General features: G+C 47.2%; 1 protein-coding gene across 2 annotated transcripts; it reads right to left on the bottom strand.

The window, feature by feature from the left end:
- Positions 1–3,765: 3,765 nt before the first annotated feature.
- Positions 3,766–14,377, bottom strand: ELAVL3 (ELAV like RNA binding protein 3). Of its 2 annotated transcripts, XM_030196970.1 has the most exons (6): positions 14,155–14,377; positions 12,712–12,815; positions 10,737–10,890; positions 6,906–7,131; positions 6,238–6,276; positions 3,766–4,093 (listed from the first exon to the last, which is right to left on the bottom strand). In XM_030196970.1, the coding sequence occupies exons 1-6, from the start codon at positions 14,357–14,359 to the stop codon at positions 3,766–3,768; spliced, it is 1,056 nt and encodes a 351-aa protein (XP_030052830.1). In that variant the 5' UTR covers positions 14,360–14,377. The 2 variants fall into 2 exon arrangements, with proteins under 2 accessions (XP_030052830.1, XP_030052831.1); XM_030196971.1 differs by lacking the exon at positions 6,238–6,276.
- Between the last annotated feature and the right edge of the window lie 311 nt (positions 14,378–14,688).

A 14,688-nucleotide genomic window follows, 5' to 3' on the forward strand; every position in this document is an offset into this window, starting at 1 on the left:
AAACATATCAGTGTTGTAGAGCACAATTTTCTCTTTCAGATGATACTGTTCACAAGCTGATTCAGGCAGACTCTTTTTTAATAATTGGCTTTGAACTTTGGTACATTTTACCATTTGCGCTGACAGTGCCAACTTTGAAGAGATCCTGCAGGGCGGTTATAGATGCTGGTTAGTTGCAAATCTGGCAATATTATGTCCAGCACAAGCATAATGCTTGTTCAAAATTTCAAGCCCGTATCTTTGTTTGCATGGAAGTTGTTGCGGTCTGAATATTGGTCCAAATATGTTCCGATGAGTCGCGACCAATTTTGATGCACACTTTGAGTCAACTTGTTTGACTGGATTTTGCATCCATAATGTTAAAATGTATTTCATCGGAATTAGCATAAAAAACTGTACAGGATTTGAATTTTTTAGCCATTCTTATAAATGTGTTTGGATTTTATTAGACCCCAAAAATGGCATTTTGGTAAATGTCGTGCGCTCATGGACTGACAACCTTTCAGAAAAGGGGGTCTACATCTGCAACTATTGCAGTTAGAGACCTCAAATTTTGGGAAACTTTGTTTAACACCTGACTCACGCAACAGATAAAACTTGAACAAAATTGGAGAATATGATGGTGGGAACTTTTTTAAATTTTAGACCACTTGGCATGAAATGACCCCTGAGCGGCTCCAGTGTAACAGCAGAACTGAATTAGCTGGAAGGAGGCTCCTGGGCAGGACTTCAATGTGTGTTGAGGACTCCACTGACCAGTTGGCGTTTCAGCATCTCCACAATGACAACGTAAAAGATACTATAGGCTCAGGATATGCAAATCTGCCTCATATATATTCATTGTGGTTAGGCTGAGGGAAGCCCTAGTCCAACCTGAAATGAACAGGTGCTTCTTCCCTCCCTGCCACACTATCGCCCCGACTTTGGAGTCTATTAATATTGCTGCCAAAATCTCCCTTATCGACTGTCTAAATGACCACTATTGTCACCCTTTCCTGCACCATTCTGTTAAAAAATAAACTATAACAGCTCACACGCCTCCAGTTTTAATTCTGCCTGGTTCTGATGTTAAACTGGAAGCTGGAGTTCTTTTCCTTACACTCCCGTTCTCCGGTAAGAACAAGATTTAATTTGGATATCGGTTTGCTCTAGAAATTTATCATAAATTAACTACGTTTTAAGACGATGTACAAATCAGCTGGTTTGCGTGTGCACACGGGTAGAAAGAAAAGTGAAACCGTGGCTCATTCGTGTTGCTTTCGAGCCGGCAACGTGTCGGAAACGGTCAGACAACAGAAAGACACTACCATCCTTCCTAGTTAAGAAAGCTCAGCCCTGGCAGTGGATCCTGGGGCATTTTAAGAGGGTTCGCTTTTTGGCTTTTACTTTTTTTTTTTTTTTTTCTCTTTTATGTGAAGTTCAAGAATCCAGTAAAAATTCCCAACAAGGAAGGTCAGTATTCCCTTATAAAAATAGATGTTTTTTTCTTTTGTACTTTTTGTGTTTTTCCTTTTTTTTTTTTTTTTTTTTTAATCATTTTTATCTGTGTCCTCAAAGAGAAAAAAATCTCTTTGGCAAAATTCACAAGGTATAAAAAAATTTTGAACTAATAATCCACACATTTTAGCCAAAGGGTACCTTCCCTTTCAATGTTTCAGGTTTCCCCCTCGCCCACTTCGGTTCACGTGATACCCAAGAGATTTTTTTCCCAGTCTCAGACAGTGATCCCCAACCCTGTCGCTGGTACCCCCCAGCCAGCTGGGTTTGCAGGAGATAAACCTGATCAGTTTGCAGGCACTGTAGACCCAGTATTTCCTCTCCTGCATCTTCACTGCGGGTCTCCTGAACACACGACAGGCTGTGGGGTCACCAGGGCACGGCTTTCCAGGTCCACAGATGCAATGGGAGGGGGACCTGCACCCCCATGACTTGGAGCGATCTGGTCGTATTATTATACTAAATGGAAGATCTAGCAGAGAAGGAAGGGAGATGACGAGATTCATTTTTTATGGAGCTGTATATTAAATTTAGTGGGTGTTTTTGTACAGGGTGGAGGTTTAGAATTGGAGTCAATAATGAGATGACGTAAGAAGAAGGGAAAAGCGTTAATAGGAGGTGGAAGTGCTCTGATATTGAGGTTACGCCTGTCACGCTCTCGCTTTCGTTTACATTAAGAGTCCTATGCCCTTGAACAGCTAGAGTAGCACAGTAAACCCCCCAATTGTGGCTGTACTGTGCTCCTTCATAAGGATTTCACTTGAAAACCTTTGTTTCTTTTAATTTACATTAGGCTACTGAAGAGACCACTCATGACCATAAGAAGAGTGGAATTGGATTGGGTTTGACCCCCCCAAAAAGGCCCAGTAGACTGTCCTGCATGAACCCCTGCTTCACGCGAAACTGCTTTCCTCTTGAAGGGGGGAGAAGAGCATCCCGCCCTCCCCCCCCCAACTGCACCGGGAGGTTCTCAGATACAAATGCTAATCCCAGCCCAGCTTTGAGTCATGCTGAACACTGCCCTGGCAGTACTGAATGTCTCCGTTGCTCTTTCTTTAAGGGCACTAAGCTGTTGTCTGGGGTTTGTTCAAGATCTGGTGGGGAAACGGCAAAGGTTTTCTGCTCTCGCTGTGATTGTGCCTTTACTCCGCAGGGCTTTGCGGTTACTCTGCTTCTATGAAAACCAGTGGCCTTCCACTGGCAGCATGCAGTGAGAGGTGGGGGAGGGCCGATTCTGTCCCAGCTATCCAAAAGTGTTTTTTTCCAGTCATCCACCCCCCCCCCCCCACCTCCCATGTTCCTAGGCCATTTTTACATCACTGATGTGGTTTTTAGCTCTATAACCCAAACACAGAATTAAAATAAGACATTGTGCCCTTAATTAACAACGGGGTGCCTTCAGAATTATTTTACCCTCTTACAATTAAAATATTAAATGTGAAAGAAAGAGAAAAAGGTCCATCTGTTTTCTGGTTTTTCTTTTTCAAGCCAGCATCTGGGATTTCAGCCCCTCTTTCCCTTCTCTCTAGCTTCAGTCCCCTCCTGTTAGCTTTTCTCTCCCCACCTTGGGGTAGGAGGGATTCAATTTCCACCCTAAACTGACATGACATTTCATTACACCTTCCAAATTGCCCCTCAAAGGGCAGGTCATTCCTTTTGCTGCATTTTTTCAAAATATTTTAAAATGTATAAACATAAAAATAGCAATTTCAAGAAGAACGAGGGGTTTTTAAAAAAACTAAAACAACCCAAAACAATTAGGTCAAGTAGACAGGGTCAACCTCGGACCTATGAGAGAAGCAGCTGCCAGATGGGAATTTCTGCAACCTCCCCTGTTCTTGGCACTGCGGTTGGGAGCGAGTCTGAACTTGTGTCTACATAACCTCCCTGTTTCTCCGTAAATGCGACAAGTCATGTAACACTGGCATATAGGCGAGAGTCTCTCTCCCTTCTCCCCTCTGCTAGTGTGCATTTTCCTCAGAAACATTGTACACATAATCTCTTCCTTTTGGTTTGTAGGTAGGGTGTGTCATGCATATCATCTTAGATATCTGGAAAACCAGACAGCTTTGCGGCCTTGAAGGACCAGATTTGAAGACGCCCAATTGATACAAGGTTTTTGTTCTAAAGGGACTGGCATATATGTGTGTGAGTGTGCGTGCGTGTGTGTTTCCATTCTCGATTGGATCTCTCTTGCTTCCCCTCCCTTGATTTTTGTTTTTCATTTTAAACTCTTAGCGGTGCCACCTGCACCCCTCCCCTGGCCCCTCACGCCTTGTGCTGTTTGCTGGTCTTGAAGGACACCTGGAGGACACGGTCGCCTAGGCGGTAGCCATTGAGGCTGGCGATGGCCATGGCTGCCTCGTCATAGTTGGTCATAGTGACGAAACCGAAGCCTTTGCATTTGTTGGTGGTGAAGTCACGGATGACCTTGACGTTGGTAACGGCTCCAAAGGGCCCAAAGAGCTGCCACAGTACACTCTCATCCGCCTCTGGTGATAGGTTGTACACAAAGATGCACCAGCCAGCACTGGAGGCTCCCGTCAGGTTGACCCCAGCCAGGCTGGTCACACTGTCGATGGTGATGGGCGAGAACCTGGTGATCAAGGACAGAGGACTACTTTGGGTGTAATGCTGAAATTCAACCAATAGAAACCAACAAGAAATATATTTGAGGATGGGGGGGAAGGAAGGGAGAGGGAGCTTTGGGCATCCTAACTTTGTTAGCATAGGATCATACTAGTTTCCAGCTATTCAATTTCACTCTCACCTTATGGCCCTTCTTGTCTCATCCCACCTAACTTTGACTACTTGACTACGTCAACAAATGAGGTTGATTACTCTCTGCCACTGGCCTCTTCAACCCAACATTTGCTAGTGATGGAGGGCCTCAATTCTCTACCCATTTGCTAATTTCATCAGCCATCTTAGCCAAACATTGGCTTCTCCAAGAAAATGGCTGCTAGTCATGGAAGGCCTTTATTCTCTACTCTGCCAATTTCACGGGTCATCTTAGCCATACATCGACCTTCCAAGCCAGTGGCTGCCAACGATGGACAGCTTCTAATCTTCCGCCTTCAGCTAGCCTCCCAGGATTTTCATCTCCTGTCCTAGAGCTTGGTGATAGAATGGAAATCTGAAACGTTGCTGCCAAGTGTCCCTCCACTGACAATAGAACTCTCATTTCTTTTTCTGCTTGTTTTTCTCTTTCCTACTTACTGTCTTATCCTAATTATCTACACCAGAGTTTTAAGGAAGACTCAAAGGGTATTTGGCAAATATATTCTAATTCTTAAAAGACTTGCAGAGTTGGTTTTTAATATTTATCCCAGAATGGCTGACTGATATGCCTTTCTGATCTCTCTCCTCCCTCCAGTACTCCTATTATCACAGAATGTACAACTTCCTTATTAATATATAAAAAGTGGGGATTGGAACAGAACGGGAACCCAGTGAATCCTTGTCCAGCATCCACAGGATGAGGAAGGGAAGTCGGCTGGGGTTATGACAGATAAAATCCAGGATTGGTTTAGTGGCTACAATGCAATAACAGGCTGATTCCTTAAACCAGTGCTTCTCACCTCAGTCCTCGGCGCACTCCCAGCCAGTCAGGTTTTCAGGATATCCACAATGCATATCCTGAAAACCTGACTAGCTGGGTGTGCCGCGAGGACTGAGGTGGGAAGCACTTAGCCCTGCATTAATTAGTAAAAGGGGCCTCAGTTCATCCATGTGACACACACCCTGGGAAAATATCTTGAAAACAGTATACAGTGCTATGCCATACTTTTTGACAGCTTTTTCTTTCTTAACACACAACCAAATCAAAACAGCACCCTAGAAATGCAAAGCCGAAAAAACACCACAAAGAAAAAAGGCAGAAATTAGATCAGAAAAATGAAACTGAGGAAAAGGAATCCCAAGTTTTTCCATGCTGGTGGAAACGGTGGGGAAAAAAATCAAAAGTTAGTGGAGGAAAGTAACAGCTTATCCCCCCTCCCCCAAAAGCTAAAATGAAGATTGGGAGCCGGTAATCCATACAGCAGGAATACTTAACTGGTCGTTCCCTTGTTTGCAGGAAAGACTAATGCAGTCGGGATTTTACCTCCCCCCTCCCCTGCCCTTTATTTGTAGTTCCTGATGGGGCCCTCTTCAGCCTGTCCTTGGTGGCTCTGAGCTTTGGAGGTGTAGGCGTTGCTTGGCTGCAGTTCCCTCTCGCCTCCCTTAGCCACTGCTGCTTTGGCTCAGTCCTGTTCTCCCCTAGATCGGTCTCCTGCCATTACAGACCTTGTGGAACCTATTGGGCTTCCACCAAATGGGATGCCTGGGTTCCATTCCTGGCTCTGGCTCTTGGTGTACCTAACAGTGGCACAGGCCACAGGGCTGTAGAGGGCTCTGAGCTGTTACCTCCATTACAGGAGAAGACGTGGGGAAAACACTGAATGCTATGCTCGATGGCTCCCTGAGGAAAGCTGCTCTAAGGACAGAGGCTGTGTGCGCTGGTTCTCTGATGAGTGCTAGCTACAGATGGGGAGGTGTTCTAATTCCCAAGTGAAAGAGGCCCTGATGAGAGCTGGGTGTGAACAGGAGTAAAGCCAGAAAACCAACAGAACTGGCTGCAAAGGACCCCAGAAGCAAATGTGTCCCCTAGTCCTGGTTTTCTGTATGGATTACGGGCTCCAGAGATTGTTAGATTCTAGCCTGCGTTGGCAGCTGGCAGGGCTTGGAGTTGTTATTTACCTCTTGACGCTGTACGCCATGTTTAACAAATTGTCCAGCCTGTGGAAGGAGAGGGAGATGAGAGGAAGGCGAGGGTTAGTACAGATGTTGTGCAGTGGGGCTCCTCGCTCTTGCTTTAGTTAAGAAAAGGGAGGGGTGGGCGTGGGGTCCCTCGCAGCAGCAGCACACGCCTCACACCTGCTTCCAAGACACACGTGTGTCACGGACCAGGGCTTCTGGGCAGGGAGGAAGGTTATTTCAGTGCTAATGTTTGTTAGGAGAAATTCTAGGAAGAGCCGGGGATAGGAGAAAGCGGGGAGGCGTGGGCTGCTATGTTAGATGGGGGGGGGGGGGGGGTTTCTGACACCGGATGCTCTCGCCAAGGGATGAGGGGAGCAGGAACATTTTGGAACCAGTTTCTAAGATGGAGAAAATTCATGTTCCGTTCACAACCCCTAAGCTCAACAACAGCCATCCCAGCTTCAGAAAATATGAAAGCGAAGCCCTTTTGTTAGTGTCATGGGCATGTGGTAACACGGTACACAGTGATGCGACAGTGTGTGGTTGAGATACAGTGGCAGAGACAAGGACAGCGGACTTCATAGGACCCGATGTATTAGCTAACCCTGAGTCCCAATTCCTTCCCTGATTCCGTTAGGAGCAGAACTCGCAAGCGCATTCAGTCTCACCTGAATCTCTGGGTTTGGTGGTGCAGTGGTCCCGTGTACCGGCGTGCCGTGGTCTGGTAGAGATGGGTCAGTAGCGCCTGGCCAGTCTTCTGACTGGGGTTGTTAGCAAACTTGACGGTGATCGGTTCACTGGCTCCCAGAGGCTTCTGTCCATTCAAGCCTTTGATCGCCTCCTCGGCCTCTATCCTTTTATCGAAACGGATGAAGCCCACACCTCGGGACACACCTGTGTGACAAGGAAAGAAGTTCAGAGATCCACAGCAAAACACGACCGCCAGAGCACAAGCCCTGATAAACCAAGGCAGCTTAGTTACCAGAAATGGGAAGATGATAACATTTTGCAGAAGTTCACAACTGCTGTATAACCCACCCATAATGAGACCAACCACAGCTGCTATTACTGTCTTTCTTTATGTGACCTCAGGGTGAGTCACTTTATCTATTGACAAGTAAGATGAACAAGTGGGGTTACATCATCTGAGTGCGCAATCGCAGATCTGCTCCCGCAGGGCTCAGATAGACTGAGGTGCCTGGGATTTCCTGTCTGACCAATTTCTCTTAGTCCTATATTAACCACGCTACTGCCCAGATGTGTAAAAATTATCCATGAAACTATATTAATGACGGTCTCTTCTTTCTTTTTCCCAGCTCCCCTCCATCGCAAAAAAAAATCATTTTTAAAAAAAGAGATACAAAAAAACTAAGTTGAATCTGGTGGATCAGATTTTCCTCATGGTGGACATCAACTGTGGGTTCCAACACTGCCCCTGTCCATGGAAGACACTTCACCTGCTGCCATCGTTGGGGCCCTAATCATGGTGCCCCAAAACTACTTTCACTGTTGTCAGAATGTCGCCAAGATCAAGGGCCACAGGGCTTTCAAAATATCCAAATCGTTGCCCCTTCCGGCTGAAGGCAGAGGCAAAGCAGTGGGAGATAGAGATCAGAGAAGGAGAAGGGTGCACGAGTGAATTCTCAGTGTCGGGACCTTGCGTCGTCTACAAACTTATTGTAAACCACTGTGGGGACAGGGAAATACCTTCTGAACCTGAATGCAACTCAAACTATCAGGAAAGCATTGAGCTCATCGTTAACACAAATACTCAACTGCTACAAGCTGCTGTATTGAGAGGATTCCCTTACAAAAAGGAAATGCTATTCAACACCACAGGTCTGGGCAAAAGATCTTCGGCACCAAAGAAAGCTGCTCATTCATGCGCCATAGGAAGCCCAAGCAAAGACAGGGGGCAGGGCACCACAGGGCCTCTCGGTGCTCAAAGGCTGGCAGGCCCCACGTCAACGTTACTTGAAGGGGACAAGGTAGTGCTGGCAGCTCTTCTCGTTGGAAGTCCTAAATCAAGACACAGAGGCCATGGCAATGCTTTGGCACCTGTCAAATTTTGGCCTGGTCAGAGCTGAAAGAACTAAAGTTCAAAAGACAATTTTCTGCGGAGTCGAACATATCAGTGCTAAAGAAATAATCTATCTCGGCAGTGAGGATATGCTCGTCTGCGAGACTGAATTCTCGGACAGTCTGCTTGTACCAAAGACAGAGTGAAAGCACAGCAAGAGAACCAGTCTTGAAGGACAAAATGTGAAAGTATCGTTATGAACAGTCTAGGAAGAACTCCGCCAATGTGCCTAAAACACAGCCTTCGGATACACTGATGTCCACTGCTAGAGAAGAAGAAAGTTTATCCCCTTCACAACTGTTTATGAATTCTTTATCTTGGAGGCACCTAGGCGGCTACAAGCAAAGCAAAGGAGCAAAGGTTTTCCTGGACAGTGTTGACCTAACCAGACCAGATCTGAAATTCCTGCTATGTCGGGTCGGATGTGGAAATTACATGGCCAATGGATGCCATGTGACTGAAGAGAACCAAAAGGAAGTGGACTTGGGGGTTTTATGCCTAGACTCTTATTCCTCTAAAACCTAAAGCTTTCCAGGGAGAGAAACATGAAATATATCTCCACAATTCTCATAGCTCCATCCTGGCCTCCTCGCATCTGACTTCCTCGATTGTGCCAACTATCAATCAGGACACGGATACAGCTGTTCAGATTCCCTGCTCTGTTTAGCCAGAATCAAGGGCAAAATTTGCCCCACAAACATGCACTCGCAGCATAGGCATTGAGCACACTCCACCTTTCTCAGGGAATAGAAGACATTGCTCCACAGTATTACAGCTAGAAGTATGGAAGGTTCTCCCTGAACCCCTTCATCTGCTCCCTATAAGCTGCCTCAGTATCTGCTGCACCTGTCCTCATCTGCCGTCACACCTTGTCAGGAAAAGTGCATCACAAGCCAATAGCGGCACATCATTCCCAGGTAAATGGAAATGCGGTGTACTTGCACCTACTGGTCATGAGAGGCTTGTGAAAGTCAAAGTCACCACTTGGGAGACCACCATCTCAATGCGGTTCCAGCTCCAATCATGAAACCTCCAGTTGAACGTATGGATTCAGCAGTGGTGAAATCCCTATCGTGAAGGTTCTCTTCTGAACAACAGTCTCGTAACTTCTGCTCTCCACATCTGCTGTTCCTCCTCAATACACAGCCAAAACATTTTTGTCAAAAGTGGTATCCACTTGTAGCGCTACCCACACTTCTCCCAAGGCCTCAGGCTTACAAAGGTAAGCAAAGTTCTTCACATGCCCGTAACAGCAGAAGCTCACTATATGAAGAGAATGGCCACATCATCAGTCCAGAGAACTTGTCATCCCTTGCAGCCCAGCAAGACACAACAACATTGTAGAACTGGTTAGCTAACAACATTTCTTACTGTTATAACTTAGAGGGATTGCAACTAATGATCCAATGAAAGTGCAAAGTCCTGGCACTCAGTACCAACAGAAGACACAGTCACACCTTCCCGGTCCACAACTGTCTAGACGAGAGTTCACTGCAAGGCCTGTTTTATCTGAAAGTTGGCTCTTCCATAAGGATGATGTATCAGGATGTCCTACGAGATCCACCATCGAATCCAAGTGGGACACTCTCTCTGAGACAGGGAAACCTCTCTTGTATCACCGACTCATCCTGCTTGTTGACTGGTGGGAAAGGGACATTTTTTACCTGTATGGGGAGTTGTTTGTAGACGACAGGTTAATCAGTCAATCAGACCCACCCATCTTCTTAGAGCTGGCTCTTCAGCTCTGTAATAGACCACAGAAACTGGAAGGGACGGTGGCTGTCTGCTAATTCCCACATGTGCTTAGAAAAACCTATTTGTTTTTTTAGAGCTCTAAAACAGCCAGTCCATGTCACATGACATCACCCCATTTATGCGATGGATTCATCCTGCTGTCTATGGAGAAAGTCCGTTACAGGTGAACACCTTCACTTTATCTTCATATTCGTCAGTTCTAAGTCCCAATTTCAGTAACTATGGAACTGATGCAGCAAGCTGTACTAACCCCTGAACCTCCTGACCCTACAAAACAGTCCCTTGTGATCCAAGTGGACTCTATCCCTCCCTTCCTCTAATGCACCTCCAAAGGTTGGGAGTCAGGAGTGTCGCCCACTTGCTCCTGCCTCCAGTGCTGCCGTCTTGCAAAAGTGATGAAACCCTCTTGCACCTGTTAGAAGGGCTTGTAAACCAGTTGCTGATGAAATATTTACAGAGGAACAAACACTAGGAGAAGGTCCTCTGTCTTCTCAGATGGCTCCTGCTTTCCTCTTTTTCCTGCCTTACTCAGCAGGAGCTCAAGTTGTCACTAATGTTCTCACACTGAAGGGTGCACAGACAAAGCTCAGAATAGCAGAATCTCCCCAGAAATCCTGCCAGGAAAGTCATCCCCAACCCCCCTTGCGGCTACAGAGGCTCTCACCTGTGACCTGGTCCACAAGGATCCGTGAGGTGATGATACGGCCATACTGGGAGAAAAGCTGCTCCATCTCCTTCTGGCTCATGGCTTTTGGAAGCCCACTCACATAGAGATTGGCGTCCCGGATGGAGGCTGAGCTGGGTCGGGCGTAGGAAACCTTTCAGTGAGAGGACAGGTAGACCATTTACTCTCAAGCTCAGAGCACCCCAGAGGGTCAGCAGACTTTTAAAATCTAATTAACAACAAGGCGACTGCCTCACCGTTTCTACTGTTTTAAGAACGGATGTAGAACCAGTCTGCTCCTTTGCATTCACAGAGACCAAGTCTTAGGGCCTTGGTCTTCACTCCCAGGCCCTCCAGGGCTGCCAAGAGGTCAGGTTTTCAGAGAGAGATTTGCATACAATGGAATCCTGAAAATTTGATCTGGTGGCCCACGAGGACTGGGAGTGAAGTCTTAAGGCCTTAGAGCCTTGGGTTCTCAGCCCAATCCTTGGGACACATCAATCCAGTAAGGTTTTCAGAATGCCCACAATGAATATGCATAAGATAAATCTGTATGTGTTGCCTTGATTGTATGCAAATCTATCTCATGTACATTCATTGTAGATACCTTGAAAACCAGATTGGCTTGGTGTGTGCCGAGGACTGGCTTGAGAACCCCTTCCTCGGAGAAATGAGACCTACAGCTGCATGCGGGGCTGGACTCACCCTTCCAGTGTGAGGTGTGGACACCAAGCTTGTTTCTTGCTGTATTCACAGTCTGTTTCAGGCCCTCAAGTTGTATCTGTTAGCACTGGGGGGGGGGGGGGGGGGGGGAACTGGACTGCTGGCAGGCTCCATCCATCCTTCCACATGGTCACACATCGCCCCTGTCCCTGGTACAGGCCTGGGATTTACCGCTCTGTGGAGGCTGGTTGTCCCAGATCAAGTGGGGACTAAATGCGCAGCCCTTCATACAGGAAACCTGGCGTATCGGCCTGCTGCAGCTGGTGTAGGGCCTACAGATAGTGGCCTCTGGTGCCTCCATGCACCTGTGTTTCCAGCCTGACTTGGCTCAGGTCCAGGATGTGCTGGTGATAATACCTGGCCTGGACCAGCCTGCTGAGAAAGCACAGGCCCAGCTGGCGGCGTGGGGAGGGGGTATTTGTGGCAGCCTGGGGAGGTTGTTAGTGGCAGAGAACCCACAGGATTTGTGCGGCTCCTGTCGCTCCTCCCTAACCAGCCCATAGGGGGCTCCAGTTACCTGGGTGACCTACATCAGTGATAAACAGGATCCCCACACCTCACACACACACACACAGGCAAGGAAGGATCTCAAGAGCAGTACAAACACTGCAGACAAAGGTGTTGCCTTGCATTCACGTGGGCTGACATGAGAACCAGATGACTTTAGCACAGTAAACATGAACTGAAGTCATCCTGTAGGTATGAGATTCTGGAAATCGAGCAAGACTAGTTGTCTCCCCCCCCCCCCCCCCCCCAAATCTCCTGGGATGGTGAAGGGGTAGCGCTGCCTGGAGTAGTTTTCCCTCCTGCTGTCTTCTCCATCTACTTGATGTCTGCAGATGGTGTCTAATTCGAGTGAGCTTTAACTGTATACACCCCCCTTCACTCCCCCTCACCTCCCTAAGGGGATTCCAGCCCATTTATTCACCCTCCACACACCTCCAGCCAGCAGAACCCATAATTAGCCAGCACAGGAGCAGATGGGGCTCTATCAGTGTCCTCCATCCCCCTCCCCCTCCCTTTATTTCCATAATAAAAGCAAAGGAAAAACCTGAACCTCCCCCTCCCCCAGGGCTGCCCTTGCCCTGATCTGTTCAGCGTCCACCCTGCTATCAGCAGCTGAGTCCTAAACCACTCTAGGCCTCCCTGAGCCTCTTCTTTCCTTCTCTCTATCTCAGCCCTCTCCCTCCCACCCTGCCCTACTCTCTGTATCTGGGGGGGGGGGGGACGACCTGGACATGGCTTTGCTTACCTTGATAGTCTTGGTCTGTAATTTGAGGCCGTTTAGGGTGTTGATAGCTTTGTCGGCATCATTGGGATCCACATAGTTCACAAAGCCGTAACCCAAGCTCTGGCCTGAGGAGGCAGAATAAAGAAGAATTACACAAACACACACACACACTCTCCCCCCAAACATAGACATAAATACACCCACACACTATCACACACATACACAAACACCCACATATAACCCCCCCCCCCCCCCCAACACACACACACAAGGAGGGCAGCAGTCACTGGAGAGAGGTTACAGTCTCGAGTGCAATTGCTTTCCTCACAACAAGATCTAGTTCAGATCCTAGGTGGAATTAGAGTGGGTCATACCTCCTCTTGGATTTTTTGGACAAATGGACCCAGAACTTTAGAATGATCCATTGTTATTCTTCATTTAAAAGGTATTTGAGTTTTCAGAGCTGTTCTGGCACTGATGGGCAAGGGGAGAGCTGTGGCATTATTTTAAGTAATCAGTGCTTGCATTTTAATCTCTCTTGTATTTTCTTATTTTAGATTGATGTACATTTTTGTTATTGTAACTTTTGTTTGTGTATTTTTATATTGCTAAGTCGTTTTGGCCTTTGGTGAGGACAGCAATTAAATAAAAGTAAAGGAAAGTAAATTATTCCCCCATCCCCACAAATGTCTGAGGAGAGGAATGAAATGTCCTTGAAAGTTAAGCCACTGACCACTACAACTCAATAGGGCTTCAGCTGGTGCCGCATTCTCAGAGACAGCCTGAGCTGACCCACTTGTATCCAAAGAGTTACCATTCCCAAGTTTCTACAGAAAATGACGTCCTATGCCATGTGGGGGGGGGGGGGGGGGGGGTGTAAAACCACAACTGAAAGGCCTATTGCGTAAGGCTTCCCTCGTTACAGATGATCCAAAAATCTGCAGTAGGGTAGACACCCCTGATGGCATGTGGATAACATGAGGAAGGACCAAATGAAGCTTGAAGAATGGTCCAGAATTTGGCAGCTAAGATTTAATGCTAAAAAATTCAAGGCCATGCCTTGCCATGCCTGTAGTTCCAACTCCCAGCCAGAGAACTTGAGCTACAAGAACCAACCTGGGGGGGGGGGAGGGGGCGGGGACAGAAATGGTTTAAAATCATCTCAGTCAAATCAACTCAAAAGAGCTTTGCTTCCACACATGCTGGGAAATGTAGTTCTGCTTTTTTTTTCCCCCTGTTGTGTGCTGGGAAATGTAGTTCTGTTTTTTTCCCTGCTGCGTGCTGGGCAATGTAGTTCAGATTTCCCCCTTCTCTCTGCACACACTGGAGCAAACCCCAACCTAGAACCACCTCTATTCCCACATCAATCTGTATCAGGTGACAGAATCAGACCCACTGGAGGAGAGAGACAGGGACCAGGGCTGTAGGAAGTGATAGAAGTGGGTGTTATGCTATTGTGCATACCTGTGATTTTGTCCCGCACGAGTTTACAAGACTCAATTTCACCGATGCTGCCGAAGAGACTCTTAAACTCTTCCTGCGTCATGTTCTGTGGCAGGTAATTGACGATGAGGTTGGTCTTGCTGTCATCGGTGGCGCCGTTCATGCTGATGGCAGGGCCGTTGGGGATGCTGTTCCCCGTGGGGCCATTGGACGCCTGAGTTTCCATGGTGCTGATTATCTGCTGAAAGGGAAGATGAGGGCAGGGGAGGTTTATAATCTGGTAAAAGCTCCCGAGGACTCAACACAATCCCCCAACATCTGAGACCCCATAATTGGGATGCAGAGAATATCCTTGGAGGAGGATGGGCAGGAGTGAGGACTATAATATACTCAACCCCACAGGGACAGTGCAACTGGAAACCTATCCTATACTTACAACCTCTTGCACTCCTGCTTCTGCACCATTGCAATTATAGACCTGGGGCTCTGCTTCTCTTATAACACACAACTGCAGGACCAGAGAGGCAAATCCAGTACTAGGTCAAACTGGGTGAG

This window comes from Microcaecilia unicolor, chromosome 3 (genome assembly GCF_901765095.1).
Source record: "Microcaecilia unicolor chromosome 3, aMicUni1.1, whole genome shotgun sequence".
In the NCBI taxonomy this organism is placed as follows: Eukaryota; Metazoa; Chordata; class Amphibia; order Gymnophiona; family Siphonopidae; genus Microcaecilia; species Microcaecilia unicolor.